The 15,662-nt window shown below is 36.4% G+C and overlaps 1 protein-coding gene across 6 annotated transcripts in view; it reads left to right on the top strand.

Annotated features, from left to right (window-relative positions):
- The window catches only part of Cntnap4 (contactin associated protein family member 4), a 279,704-nt gene that overhangs the window by 240,902 nt on the left and 23,140 nt on the right, over window positions 1-15,662 (top strand). For 5 of the 6 annotated variants that reach the window (XM_059262549.1, XM_059262550.1, XM_059262553.1 and 2 more), the window contains 3 exons: window positions 10,775-11,014; window positions 12,916-13,140; window positions 14,767-14,900. In XM_059262549.1, the coding sequence (XP_059118532.1) occupies window positions 10,775-11,014; window positions 12,916-13,140; window positions 14,767-14,900 (599 nt within the window). The remainder of the gene's footprint in view (window positions 1-10,774; window positions 11,015-12,915; window positions 13,141-14,766; window positions 14,901-15,662) is intronic. The other variant, XM_059262555.1, reaches the window with a different exon arrangement.

The raw sequence follows: 15,662 nt of genomic DNA, 5'->3' as shown, positions 1-15,662 counted from the left end.
TGCTCTGCATACTGCCTCCTTAATATGTAGAGGTTGCATGATTTGTTACAGTTTGTGTATTATATTGGGCCTTTTAGTATGATCTTGGAAATGTTTATCTCTATCCTCAGAAATGAGGAGCCCTTGTAATGTCAGCCAGTACCATCCACTGATGTTCCTCAACCCGTACACCTTACACCAAAATGAGGCCACTGGTAGGAAAGAAAAAAGAAAGACAGTGCTCAGCTTCAACAGCTTCTCTTCTATTTGCCCATTTTTTTTTTCAGCTCCCTTCCGATAACTTACTTCATAGTGTCTCCCCAATGTCCGTTGACTCAACATTTGCAGGACGCCAGACTGGAATTCCTCTCCATGTGTTTAATTTTCCTTTGCTTCTTTGCTAATTACTTTGCAGAACTTATGGGCCATGAAGTTCAAGGATTATCTTTTATTTGATCCCAGCTCATACATTTTAATGTAAATAAAGACTCAGAGACACGATGAGGCAGGATAAATGATGAATTATCAGAAATTATATCCCAGACATCTTTAACAGCTATATTTAGAGCAGAATTCATCAGCTTCCCTCTTATACCTTCTGTTGCCTAACAATCTTATTAGCACCCTTTCACTGAAAGGGATGAGCTTGCTGTGACATATCTGACAAAGACATATTTAGGTCTTCTAATAAATTTATGTCCTCATTATTTTCATTATTTATTCTTTCCCTGAAAACAAATTTAATGAATAGCTTCCACAACTAAACCATCCTAATAGATATTCTACTCACAAACTTGTAGCCACTCAGCTGACTTATTTAAGGGTATAGAAACAATAAAGTACACTTGAGGAGAAATATATAACTTTTCTCTTAATGCCATACTAGAAGCTCAGTCAGGAAATGGACATAGATATCTCTTGAATTCAAAAAAAAATGAGAGATGGTCACAACAAAAAGGTACTGCAATTTAAAATCTGTCAGTGGCTTGGAAATAGCCTTACTATTCTTGGAAATTGAGAAGGCTGAAATTGTTCTCAAATTTTTCAGTGAAATATGCTGCAGTTTGCCTGTAGATGACCTTTCCTCCTTGGGAGGAATTTCAACTTCCCAGCACTGGCATCACTATATATTGTACCTGATAGGAACCCTGGCCTTAATTTGATTTCAGGTGGCAGTAATGAAGTATCATATGACATCAGAAAACTGCTTTGAACAGGCTCGGGTCTTTTGCCATCAATCATATGCAATAATTTGAATAAGGATCGAAGAGATTTCATCTTTATGAAGGCAATTAGTCGGGCCTTTGACATCTTCATATATGTTCAGGCTTAGAGTGGCTTTGTCACTGGGAAATTTTAACAATGGAAATCTTGATTATGTTTTAGTCAAAAACAGTGGGGGGAAAAGGGATCTCTGCCCCCCCAAAGTTCTATTTTCAATGAATAAAGATATTCATTAGTATTTGCAGGTAACTGGGGGTACAATGACATGATGTAGTGTAATGTTACCTGCCTATCAACATGCCACCCAAGGGGCTGTTTGTTGTTATGCTACCATTGAGTAGACCACTCTCAGGGGAGGACAGTTTTCTAGTTCACAAAACAACGCACACACACAAAATATTGATCTTCCAATTTATAACCTTCCTATCAAACAAATCATGATCTTTCTTTCTTTCTTTCTTTCTTTCTTTCTTTCTTTCTTTCTTTCTTTCTTTCTTTCTTTTAGGTTTGCTGATAAAGAGTTTTCGCCTTACAGGCAGACTCCATGAGAGACAAATTATAATTAAAAAGGTTACACTGAATTAGAGCTCAGTGGGTGGCAGACTAGCAAAAAATCAGCAGTAATTAGAGAGAGTTTAATGAAGCATTTACTATGAGCAAAAAGTTCTCTGCCTTCCTATGAGTATGTTTCAGTGGAAGAGGGAAGAGTAGCCAATGGTGAGAATGAGAAGAAGACAAGGTACATATATATTTCTACATGTTTATATATGCATGCATAACGCACACACACACACACACACACACACACACACACACACACTCCAATGGTGAAGGAAAATAAAGAAGAAACAGAACCAGGAAAAGAGTGCATAGGGCAATGATTAGTGTTGGGAGTTTCCATTTCAAACAGCGTAATAGGGAGATGTTAACACTTGAGTTGAGACCAGAGGAAGCAGAATAGAGATAGACTCTGTGAAGTTCTCAAGTGGTAGAATCTTTACTGGCGACAGTGAATGTGAAAGATCTTAGGAATAGAAATAAACAAATGTGATGGGAGAGAATTAATGTGAGGGAATGCAGGGGTATGCCAGGTTGAGCTATATACCGTACAGGATCATGGAAGGCTCTTGCAAGGAATGTGGATCTAGTATTAAGGGATGCCAAGAGCCAGCTTATTTATTTCCCTAATTCCCATTTACTGCCGCAAGAGATATGGATGGAAGGAAACCAGTGGGAGCAACCTATTGCAGATCTGCATGACAGCTATCAGCAGCCCCAGCTGAAGTAGATACGTTGAAACAGAGTGGGAACACATTTTATATGTAGCTGCCTACAACTTGCAAATGAATTTGTTGTTGCTATCAGCATTTGATGACTTTCCCATAACAATATACTTACATGTAAGATGCTTCCTTGAAGGCTTCTGAGTTCCTCATAGTGCTTCCTAGTTTTCAACTTCATCTGAAGTTAGTTTTTCTTGTTTTCTGCCTTTATCAGAATTACGGCAGTGACGAAATCTGTTCCCTGGTCTCACATCTCTAATAAGGCACAGGCTATAGAAAGAAAGCTGAGACAACATCTCTCAGCCTCCCTCTCCTTCAACCAAATCCCACCAGCCCTATATTCATATGCTCACCAGGAAGCCTGGCTTTTCCGTTGTCTGTGTAACACACATCATGTGTGAAGGATCCATTTGCTTGGGAACTCTTGCTTCTCATACTAATAAATAGTTGAGAGTTAAGTCTCATTCTCTCCTCGGAGCTGGTGGTTACATGGGTGACTGAGAATCTCGGCATTAATACAATGTAATTGATTTTCTGGTTGAAATTTTAAAGGGTAATTTAATACCCTTTACTTACAAGTTCGAGAGTTTAATTTGTAGTTCACCCGTCCATCATAGAAATAATTATGACTAATCAGTATTTTCAAGTGCGCATAATGACTGTCATTTGTATTGGGGTGTAGGGACAAACTGGTGAAGTCAACACAATTGTGGAAGGTAAGACTGCAGCTTTCAGCATGATTTTATTCTAATAAAAATCCTTTAAATCTGGAGAATGAAGAAAAGAAAAATATTTGCATTCATGCAGAAGCACAAGCTTAGATGTATGAAATAACTGGAAGTCTGTCTTAGGCTTAGTCTAGAGTGATTTATTTACTAGTCCAGCATTTAGCTACAAAGTGCATCTTGCATGGATACAAGTCTGTAGGAAGTTATAGTTGCTCCATCTGCTTGAAACACAAGAAATTTCAATAGCTTTTTGGAATATGTATCTTGAGATGTTAACTAGACCCATATATACACAAATAGAAGTTACAGATACGTCAATGTATCTTAATTTGACCAATCATTTTCTCCATTTCACAGACCAGGGTGTTGACAGTGTTTATTGACATTACATACATATGAGATTTTTAAATATTAAGAGTTTTCATCATCTCTTAGCATTGGCTGGTGTATTGAGATAGCATAAAAGAATTAAATGTGCTTTCTCAATTGCTTACCCCACCCCTGCCACTGAAGACCAACCAGAGAGCGTGTTTGCACTACAGAGCAGAACTCTGAAGCAAGAGAGGTGCCTTCATTTCTGAAGAAAATCAGTGGAAATATATAGAAAACACAACTAAAAAATGTGAGCTGCCTGGGCAGCAGTTGTTTGTGACAGCTGAAATTGAAGTAAGGTAATGATAAATGCAAGCAGAGGTGTGCTACACTAAGAGGTGAGAAACAGGGTGCCTTTAACAATCTTTCTGAAGATAACATCAGAATGGTTATCTTCGCCTAATGTGACTGCAAGAGGCTGTTCGCAGTGGAGGAGGGATAACAATGAACAAAACCCTTTTTGGAGCAAGTATGTGATAACTAGGTTAGAAACTATAGCATCAGTGTGGTAGACATCTCCTCTCCCCTAAAAAATCCCAAACATCACAGCATGCTGCTTCTTACAATGAAAAATGATGGTTCATGTTGTGTTCTTAGCCCCACAGCTATTCATTTGATGATATGTGGATTTGAACCCAGGGCCTTTTGCATGCTAGGCAAATGATCTACCACTAAGCCATGTCCTCAGCCTGTCCCTCTCCATTCTTGTCCTTACTTGTGGCAGCAGGTCTTTGCCACCCCTTTCTTGGTCTTTTACTTGGTCACTCTCTCTCTCTCTTTCTCTCTCTCTCTCTCTCTCTCTCTCTCTCTCTCTCTCTCTCTCTCTCTCTCTCTGTGTGTGTATGCACATGTGTGTGGTTCATGAAACATCTTAAACAATCATACTGAGAAATGCCACTCACCAGCTTTAAAATGCTGGAAATGCTCAGAGTATTGAGTCTTTGTCCTTGACCTTGATAGAACACTGAGAACAAATGGGTGAAAGTCACTGCTGCTTTCACTCACAAATGTTCTCCAACCACGGAAATGATGGAGAGAAAAGAATCAATCATTTTTTTAAACTGAAATGTGACAGTGGTCATTTTCTATTTCAGTTTGTAAACTCAGCATTTTCCCCACTAGAAGCTTCTTAAATTAGGCCTGAATTGATTTTCATTCAACCAGCTCTGCAATTTTCGTTTCCTGTCTACATTCTTTTACTGACAAGTTTTCACACAAGTTAAACTCCATTTGAATAGTCTGGGACGAGGGTTGGAAGTAAGGACCCCTGACTTAGCGAGAAGTCATTTATGTCACATTTGAATTACACCAATCAGCAAATATATGGAGCAAGCAATCTCTAAATGCCCCACATGAAGGTTGATATTGGAGACTAATCACACTGAGGCTCTAGGCTGTAGTTCTTTGTGTTGGTTGTCTGTACGAGGGTACCACTTGTGATCTTTTGGGAAATCCGCAGTACCAATACAAAGATATATTGCTTTAGTAATTGAAAGATTGGATATTACAAATACTTCTTCATAATTTTGCGGGAGAATGAATGTGTGCTTGTATTCTGTTAGGTGAATATGAAAGATTGTAATTACTTGGTCATAGAACATGCATATGCTGAGCAGGTGATATAGCCCTGTCTCCATTGACTGCATGGATGATACAGTTTATGAAGTGGCTATTCAGATTTGTTTCTCATTTTTTTTTTAACAGGGTCATCCTTTTTACAAGTAGTAATTTTTAAAAATTCTTTCCATGTTTTCAGTAAGTCTTTGTCATATAAGCTTATCATCAATATCTTCTAGCTTTTTACAAATTCATATTTTCATATTGTTAAAAGTGCTTTGAAAATGTAAGTTTTTAATTATAATATATTCTTAATATTTCTTTTTTAGACTTTCATTTTGACATGCTAAAATATAGCCATGGTAAGAGACTATCAAGTAGTTTTATTATAATAATTTTCATTTCAACCTATTTTCTTTGATAATAATTGTGTTTCCTCATTAAAAATTCAGTAAAAACAAAGGTTGTATTTCTTCATGGGCTCTTATCATTTCTTTTAGGTATTTTATTTCCTTCCTTGAGGTATCTTTTTCATTATCTGTCTGAAAACCTGAGTAGACTTTCCTATGCTCAGTGGGAAGACCTTAATGACTCTTGACTGAACACAAAGCCTTAAGAATAGAGCATATAACTATGTGCCTGATACTGCCAACAGCTCATATCTTTAAAACACACTTCATTATATTCAAATCAGAGAGCCATGGAAACCCAAAGAGACTTGCCCTTTCCCAGGGTTATAGCCACTGGGCCATGTTTCTATCACTGAGTTTGGTTCAGGAAAGAGACTGAATGTCCTGCCTATGACAGTCTTTCTTATACAAGCAGCTTCATCCACCACAGTAGTTCTATGAACATGAGGGACAATGGTTCTTTTTCCTTGCATGCTCCTGGGACTCAGTACAATTAAGATCACTTCCCAACATAATTTAAGCTAAGCTTCTTGCGTGGCGGTCTTCTGTGGCTTATATCACAGTTTCTGCCAGGCTTTCTTCCCTCAGGATGACTGTGCTGGAAGGAGGCTCTAGTCCCCAAGCACTTCCAACCTCCTGGCATGGTTCTGGGCCCAGCTTGTATGCACTGTTGATTTCTTGCTCTAGACTGGCTTGTGGTTGGGACTTGATCTGTCTTCCTCTACCACAGTGTCAAGATCAGAGGGAGCCTATTGTTTTTATAGCCTAGAATTTAAAGACAAGTTTAACAATCACGAACTCTTTCATTTTCTAAGGTTCCTGGGGCAATGAAGAAACTGTTCTTAATTAATCCTCAGCAATATTCGAGGAGAGCACATGAATAGTTTATCTTAAAAAAATCAAAATTCAAAATTTAATTCAAAGATCTGCCTGCCACAAATAATGGGATATTGGCACAGGAAAGAGCCAGCTCCAATTCTGTGACAATAACACTTGTCACTTAGAAGAAATTTCTGAGAATAATGAATGTGTTGTAAGGATGAAATCAACAGGTATTCCTAATTCATTACCTACTCAACACCTATCCAGGTATTTAGGTATGAGACCTTGGTATTGTTACGTGTGTGGATTCAGTTAAATTCAATCACATGGCAAGGGTAGGCATTCACTGCACAAGATACTCAGTGTTTGTAAAGTTCCGGAATTCATTATGTCTGATCTAGCAAGCAAGTAAATTGATAGAAAATTAATTGGAAGATAGTTCCCAACAAAATAGCTCAGCAGAAACATCCAGAATCAATTAATCAAACTGCAACTCATTTTAATTGGACAAACTCTAACCCTGGAAAGGCACTGAAATCTTTAATTAAGCTTTCAAGCACAATCTGATTTACATGAGACATGTTTCTCAAAAGAGTTCTGTCCAAACTAAAGTGACTGACTGGAAACCCAATGGTATAGTTACAAATCCTCAAACATGCACGACACAACTATGTCTAATTAGATATTATGTTTTCAATAAAGGTGGCACTAAAATAATTTCATCAGGTAAACATTAAAGTCTTTGAAAGTGTGGAATAAAGAAGTTCTAGTTTCAAATTTAAATATTCATCACTATGACAATATTTAAGATTGTATTTCATATATATATTAATATATTTTCTGCTAGTTTACCTTCAAGAACTATTCTAGTATTTATTTCTATATATACATTAGCATCTGTAGTAATCATGAATGTCTGTCCCTGAATATATTAGCTCTTTGAGAACATGATCAAATACATACACTTTTCATATTTCCAGTATCAGATACAGGACCCCCAAAGGAATTCTCAATAAAGAACAGAGAACTTAAATACAGTTCAAACCAAAGGTGGCTTGAGGCATGGAAAAAATGGAAGCATTTTCTTCTTTGATACAATTTTGAAGTGGGGAGAAGTGAGACTGCCTTGAGATAATGACTATAGTTTAGAACTAAGTGTATTTATTCTGTGATTTCCTCATTATACCCACAAATGTCTATATGTCTCTAACTTCTCTTCATGCAAAATAAGCAAGAAAAATGAATTAGAATAAATGAAAATGGACTATATTTAGTTGTTGAACCTATAGCTCCTTAGTTATTATTTATGCTATTAGAAGAACTGGACAAGGCCCTGGATTACAGTGATGTTATATGTCAGAGCAACAGACACATAATAAAGTGATTTTCTATTACTGTATGCTATGAAATATATACCCTATGGTTTTATGTAATGTAACATGAAGAAATTAAAATACACCAAATATGCAGCTCTAGCTCCTCCAAAAGGTTCCCATGCCAAGGGTGATTTGGCACAGAAGGTAGGTTGCCCTATCCTGGTAAGAAAACTCTAAAGTCTAGTAAGAATGCCAGAGAAATCATAGGCAAAGAGATCAAATTTCAGGTACTCACTGAGTAAAGTTAGCAGATAGGTATGCTAGGAAGGTATGAAGCCAAGGTGAGTAGCAACTTGATGTGAAGAGGAGGGAAATGTCCTGACAATATAGGCAGAAGAGAAACTTTGAGAATGACAGAAAATTGTTCAGATGTAGGAGGAATTAAACACAAAGGTTCTAAAATTCTGGATGAAATCAACTCCTTCATTGCCATACCCAAAAAGAATGCCTAGGGGTTTGTCAAAGTTCTTTTAATAGCATAAATAATAGCTAAGGAACTCTAGGTTCAACAACTAAATATAGTATATGAGAGAGAAAGAGATAAGGAGAGAGAGAGAGAGAGAGAGAGAGAGAGAGAGAGAGAGAGAGAGAGAGAAAATGACTTTTTCCCTTTTCCTATTCTATATACAGTCTTTCTACTTATAATATGGTGCCACTCACATTCAGTGAGAGTCTTCTTTCTTAGTTTCTACTTTCTAGAAACATCCTCCCAAACACACCCTGAGGTACTCTACATTTCAATTCAATGCACTTGATAATATTGAAATTATTTTCAGAATTATTTTCTGAATTTACAGATAACAAATATGTCCCATATCATCTGAAGCACTCTGTATCCTTCATTAAAGAGGCACACATGATATAAAATGAAGTTTGAATGTAGATATTTAAATTTTGGATAAAGCAATTTGGATAGAGGTCATTGCATCTCTAAATATGAGTTCTAAGTAGTGTGAATGCTCTTGAAGCTAAAAATTCTTATCAATTCACTCTTCATGATCTCTCATCAACAAACTATTAAGAATTTATTCAGATATGCTCATTGAATTTGGCCCTCATTCTTTATCTCAGAGACTTAAACATCTCTGTGGGGCAAAATCTGGCTCTCTTCAACTCTGGAGGAGTTCCCATCTCCCATTCTGACATTATGTGATTGAATGAGTGAATGAATGGGTGGGCGCAGTAGTTACTGGTTATTGCATAGTTGTGATGTGTCAAACATTTTTTCTATGTGCTATTCAGCACTGACTGAAGTAGCCTGTCTAATACGTATTCAGATAAAGGGACACACAGAGAGTAAATTGGTACAATGCAAAGCTCCATAGATAAGAAAGACCTAGATAGTAGGGATTTTGTGGCTTTTTTTTTAAAATCTGCACTAAATAATGAAAACAGTGAGAGTCTACAGGTTACAGTTAGATCTAGAGTTAGCTATGCGATTTAGAAGAGCATGAATTATTTTCTCTAGGAGATGCTAGTTGTCATTCCTTCAGCAGTTGCTAGTGGCCTACAGTACTTTGTCTTGGGGTAGGACCCTGTGAGATTTCCCCATTCCATGTTAGCATGTCTATTGATGATGCCAATGTCCAGGTCTTGTTTGGACAGCCATATCGAGGTATCATGGGTGCAGCTTCCCTGTGGTTTCTAAGAAACACAGTCTCACAGACTTGCTTATTCTATGACTCTGACAATTTCTAACTCCCCCTTTTCTGTGATGGTACTTGCACCTAAGGTTTAAGAGTTATATTTTAAATTTATCCATTCAGACTGGGCTCCACACAATCTGTTGATCTCTGCCTTATGACATGTGGTTTTCTGTAATGTTGTCTGTCCGTTGGTGTAGAGAAGCTTTTTGATGTGGGTTGAGAACCACACTTCTCTGTAGGTATAAAGTTAAGTTTTATAATGCAGTTAGGAATTAGGAATTATGGAGGTCTAGTAAAGTGATGGTAGTATGTTCTCTTTTAAGATTGTTGGCTAGAGAGCTATTGGTTACAAGAAAGATGAGTACCACTATTGCATCACTGTTTGTTCATTAATTTATTTTCCACGTTCTGTTAAGGTTAGTCCCAAGTACAAAATAATGAATATTAGATCAACTTTTAAGAAAATGTAAAATTTACTAAAAAGTACAAGAAAAGGCTGGGCGTTCGTGGCTCATGTCTTTAATCTCAGCACTCAGGAGGCACAGCCAGGTGGATCTCTGTGAGTTCAAGGCCAGTCTGGTCTACAGAGTGAGATCCAGGACAGGCTCCAAAGCTACACAGAGAAACCCTGAATCGAAAAAACCAAAAAAAAAAAAAGTACAAGAAAAGTAATAAAATAATACTCAATAATCATCTTTTGGTGGATAATAAATAAAAACTCATCGATGTGAGTGTATTAGTAAGGATTCCTTAGGAATACTTGTCAAATTAAAACTATTAGACTGATTAAAATCAAGTTTTAAAATATATTTATACTTACCCATGAATATATGTGTATATGTACATATGTAATATATATACATACATACACACACACTTATATAATTTTTAAAAAAGAAAGAAAATAACCCACCAAAACAAAAAGCCAAAGTACACAGCCATAACAATATACATTGTTATTTGGAATGAAGATGAAGCATGTTCCTAATTTTATTCTCTGAAATAAAGAGATGAGGAAAGGTGGCTTCCCCAGTGTAAAGCTTAATCAATCATTTTCAGAAAACAAGTGTGTAGGGTTAGGCATGGATCAGCTACAGAGAACTTTTCTGACATTCATGAGGACCTAGGTTTGATCCCCAGAAGAAAAAAGAAAAGAAGAAAATCAAAGTTTAGAGAATAGAATTTGTCATGTCTCTCTCTGAGAGCCAGTGTTCATAACGGTTGTATCTTACAGCTTCCAATTGCTCCTCTCCTCTTGCTGTTCAGTTCTCTAACACAGGTTTTCCTCTTCTTCATTGGGTCCTGGCTTTGTTTGGTCTTTAAGTCCTGAACAAAACATGAAGGAACATGTTCGCATTTGCAGTATTTTCCTTGTAGGTGGGACCGCCACCCGGCAGAGGGGCTTCTTAGGATGCATCAGGTCTCTTCAGTTGAATGGGATGGCGCTGGATCTGGAAGAAAGAGCCACAGTGACCCCTGGGGTACAACCAGGTTGCAGAGGACACTGTGGTAGCTATGGAAAGTTATGCCGCCATGGAGGGAAGTGCAGGGAAAAGCCCAGTGGCTTCTTCTGTGATTGCGCTTCCTCTGCCTATGCAGGACCATTCTGTTCCAAAGGTAGGTGTGACCTGAGACTGTGTCCCCGGGAATAAGACAACTGACATGGTTTGTTTGTTTGTTTGTTTGTTTGGTGTGTGTGTGTGTGTGTGTGTGTGTGTGTGTGTGTGTAGCTGTTTGAAACAAAAGTCTCTACATTTAAAATATTCTTTTGAAAAGTGGTTATTGTATGCCAATCGTATTTTAATCTGTGGGCCTTTGACTCAATTCTGGAAATAGTCACATTGTCTATTGCTAAATAGTCACAAATAGAAGCCTCTAGGTGTCTTCAATGTTAGCCATCAATCTACTTTTACTTTGTCTACTATTAATGTGTTTAAAAACAGGGCTGTCAACAAGCTGCCCTATGGAGCAGTTCTTGGTTTTAAAAACCATTCCAGGGTGTATCGTTATTTTTGGTGAGCGTGTTCAGCAATGCAAAGAACTACAGGAAATTAATGTATTTATTTTTTTCATTAAAAAATACTTTCTACCAAATATTGATGTATAAAGAAATAGTGACACTCTGATATTTGGTGTGTGGTAGAATGAATATCTGCTAGAGAATTAAAACAGCAGTGTATTTATTTGGTGGCTTCTTTTATTCACCAATCTATGACACAGAAGAGGAAAAGAGCAGAGTGGAGTAGTAACTGTTTTGGGTGGCCTTCTCTGAATATACAGACACATATTATACTCTCATAGTTTTTCATAGAAGAAAACCGACATCCAATTAATTTAAATTCATTGACTTTGTTGAAGTATCTCTGGGCTTCTTAATCTTCTCTTGAAGGAAGCTAAAAAAAATTGGCTCAAAATCAAAGCAACTTTGCAAATAAAGCAATGTGGGCTAGTTAATGAAAACCTGGCAAAACTACACTTTTTGGGTCATCCCCTTTTATCAGGAATAAACTGTGATTTCAAAATCAACCGCAGTAATAACCACGTGCCACTGGTAACGTTCTAGGAGATGTTTTTGGTCTCAAGTGTGAACTTAAGCCCTTCTTCTTGAGGCTGACTTTCCTTCATTTTCTAATTGAGATTTCCAGTTCTTTCTAAATGTAATCAGGAATGTTATGCTACATGCACACATTATACTGTGTGTGAAAGTTATATTATAAATAATACAATTAATGCATTAAAAATCCCTAAAATGAGATGAGTATCAAAATCTTGCTTTATGACCCAGTAAGCATCATTTATAAGACTTATCAGCAACCAGATGCTTATAGTAGCAAAGAGAACGAAGTTCAAGGATTCAAAACTAATTTCTCCACTGACCTCTTCCATACACATATATTTGCCTACATATGTGTTTAAATTTGAGACATTAATCTCTTATAGGTAAAACATTATACTTGTTAAATTATTTCAAAAGGGCTGCATAATTCATTTTGTTGATCTCTGCTAAGCATATGCCCCTCTCACATTAATGCTAGACTTCATTTTCTTTATGTAGAAGACAACAAATGTGAAAAGTAGTTAATATAAAATAAAGGTATTTCTGTTTATTGATACTGAAATGGGGAAAAACCCTCATTCTTCCATTTTTCCTATTATAAGAGGATACATGCATCATAGCTACAATAAATAATAGATGGATGTTAGAATTTAAATAAGAAAGTGATGTTTAGGGAGGTACAAGACAAGAAGCTTGGCTTATGTGTGAACTCAGATAAGAGAGCACTAATCTTGCAATTGTAAAGCCAGACTAAAGAATTAATGATATGTCATTCTAACATAAAGGCATTTTACAAGCCATTATGAAATTTCTATTCTTTCTCTGTGTTATCTTAGCCTGGCACTATTTCTTCCAGCTGTGTACTTCATTTTTACATTAAGCATTAAGATATCAATTAATGTAACTTAAACAAGATCCCTGTATGTAAAAATTTTAACATACAGTCTGCATATCATTTCAGAGATTTCTGCATATTTTGGATCTGGGTCTTCTGTGATTTACAATTTTCAAGAAAATTATTCTTTAAGTAAAAACTCCAGCTTCCACGCAGCTTCATTTCATGGTGATATGAAGCTGAGCAGAGAAATGATCAAATTTAGCTTCCGGACGACACGGGCACCAAGCTTGCTACTGTATATGAGTTCCTTTTATAAAGAATACCTCTCAGTTACCATTGCCAGAAATGGTGAGTGTGTTTTAGATGAGAGAGAAGACTGAATTAGAATACTGAGGCAGTGGAACACGGCTCCTTCTGGGGTGCTTGCGTCTAAACGAGAGTCAGGGAGAGAAATTGAGTATGCCTAGCTTTTATCTTCTTTTTGATCTTGAGTATGATCTTATAGATTAATCCAAAAGGATCATTTAAGTTCTTATGATGGTTTCATATCTTTATAATTTTGGTAATTTTATATCAGCTATGTGAATTTTGGGTTTGTTGCTATAAAATATTGTTTTATATGTTTTTATTATTTTTAATTATTTGTGTGTGCATGTGTGTATGTGTGCATCTATGTACACAAGTGCAGGTGTGCTTGGTGGTGGCCAGAATCATTGCACTGAATTACCTGGAGCTTGAGTGGAGTTAAAGGAGGTAGTGAGCTGCCTGACCTGGGTGCTGGGAATAGAACGCAGGTCCTCTGCATGAGCAGTGTTCCTGCTTAACTGATGAGCCATCCCCCCAGACACATATATTTTGTTTTTGCCAGGAGCTCTTAAGTAGTTTATATGAATATTGATACAGCTTTAGTGTTCTACTTTAAAATAAAATGTCTCCTTGTGTGTAACACATATTTTCTTATAATCAAAGCTAAAATGTACCAGTAAGGAGTGTTAATGGACCAGTATTATGCATAAAAATGTTCAGAAGATGACCTGTTGGTCCTAACAGACGATAATGTAGTCATAAGAACTGCTGCTGTATTTGTTCAGGGTGTTGGTATGTGGGCTCTGAAATGTGTTTGCTACAGAAACCTTGTCACTGGAAAATGCTTACTACTGTTTTTCTCTGTCCTGTGTATGGATGAAAGATGCATATTTTAGAAATAAATTCTCCAGGTGAGAAAAATAAACTGGCAAACAAATATGCAACTGTGTCGGCTCACTTAAATCAAATGGCCCAAGGGCACTGATTACTACATTAGGAATAATTTTGTTTCATGTGTGCCTTCCATGTCTGCTTGGAGCTTGAAGTTTATCTGTACATTGAGGATTTTTCTCTTTCTTTTTCTGTTAATTCAGGAGGAGTTCTGTGAAATAAATTAATTGAAATCTCTGCAGGCAATTGGATACTATTAATTTGAATAATAAATTTGGCTAAAAGTAATTCATTTCACTTTAATTTCATTCCAAAGTTTGTACACTTGGTCCCTTGGAAGTGAGTCTCATTTTGTGTAAAACTGCATTTGCTCAAAGTTTCATCCCTCAATTGTCTTTCTGGGTGTGGGATGGATATTTAAAATAATATGAGGTTATATTAATATAATTTTGTTGCATAAATACTTGCATTTTCATTTTTCATTAAATGAGAATGGTGTTATTATTAGCACATCATAATTTCAGAGTTGACTTTTAGGTTGAAATTAAAGATTTTCAGAAGTCAGTTCATAAGCAATATGTCTACTCTTGATTTAGAAAATACTGTAATTTCACTTAGGAACTGACTTTTAGAACTTAGCTTAGGAGACGCACCCAAAGGAGTGCCGGTGAATCTTTTTCTAGGAGTGAATATATTAAAAACTTAAAAGGATTCAGACATTTCATAAGTTGTTTTAAAATGGAATTTTTCCTAAAAATGTAACTTTTTCTACTTTAGGAAGTTTGCAGATAAGATACAGGCTAAATAAGTATCAAGACCCGGATGTTTTCAGCTTTGACTCTAAGAGCATGGCAGATGGGCAGCTTCATCACATAAAGATTAACAGAGAAGAAGGAATGCTCTTTGTGGAGGTAAGAGAGATTCTCCAGAGGTCACACACACCACACCGAGGCATGGGGCACCTAGAGCAGAAACATAATCCTGAATCACGTTAGTAAAGACATCTTCCAGTGGTCTTCCATAGATACAATTAGGCTGTAGATAAAGTCATCAAATGTAGTCATGTGTTTTTTCCCCTCTATTTTTGTTTTTTTTAACAATATTATTAATATTTGATGCTTAAAATGCCAAGCTCTGCTTGGTTTCATTTTGCTCAGAAAGGAAATGATGTCTAGTTTCTCAGAGACCTACTGGTAGGCCCATCAGTCATCTTAGGAAACCCACTTACTTTAGATGGGTATAAATGCAGCAATCATTCTACAACAGAAAATAATGACTGAAGTATCAGAATAAGTTTGAAGAAAGGATGTGATTCAGGGAAAAATTGAATTATTCACCTTAGCAGCTTCTGCAGAAAACCACTAATGTTTCAGCTCTACATAGAAGAAAATTTCTTAGCTGCATGACTCCAGTAAAAATCCCAAGCTAAGAAAAAGTATTGAGATAAAAAAATAACACATGTCTTTTTGCTGGCTTTACCAATTTTGGGTTTCTTATGCAGTGGAAATAGGTAAAGTACTAAAGGGAAAAGATGGAAAAATGAATGGGTATCTGAGCAGAGATTAAAAACCATCAGATGTTGAGTAGCTAAGTTTTGAAATTTCACTTTCTTCAACTATTATAGAACCATAATAACAATTGCCTGTGTTTTTTCTTTCCTTTATCTCATTTTT

The sequence above is a fragment of the Peromyscus eremicus genome, chromosome 5 (assembly GCF_949786415.1).
Source record: "Peromyscus eremicus chromosome 5, PerEre_H2_v1, whole genome shotgun sequence".
Taxonomy (NCBI): Eukaryota; Metazoa; Chordata; class Mammalia; order Rodentia; family Cricetidae; genus Peromyscus; species Peromyscus eremicus.
This window is presented reverse-complemented; position numbering and strand designations above follow the sequence as displayed.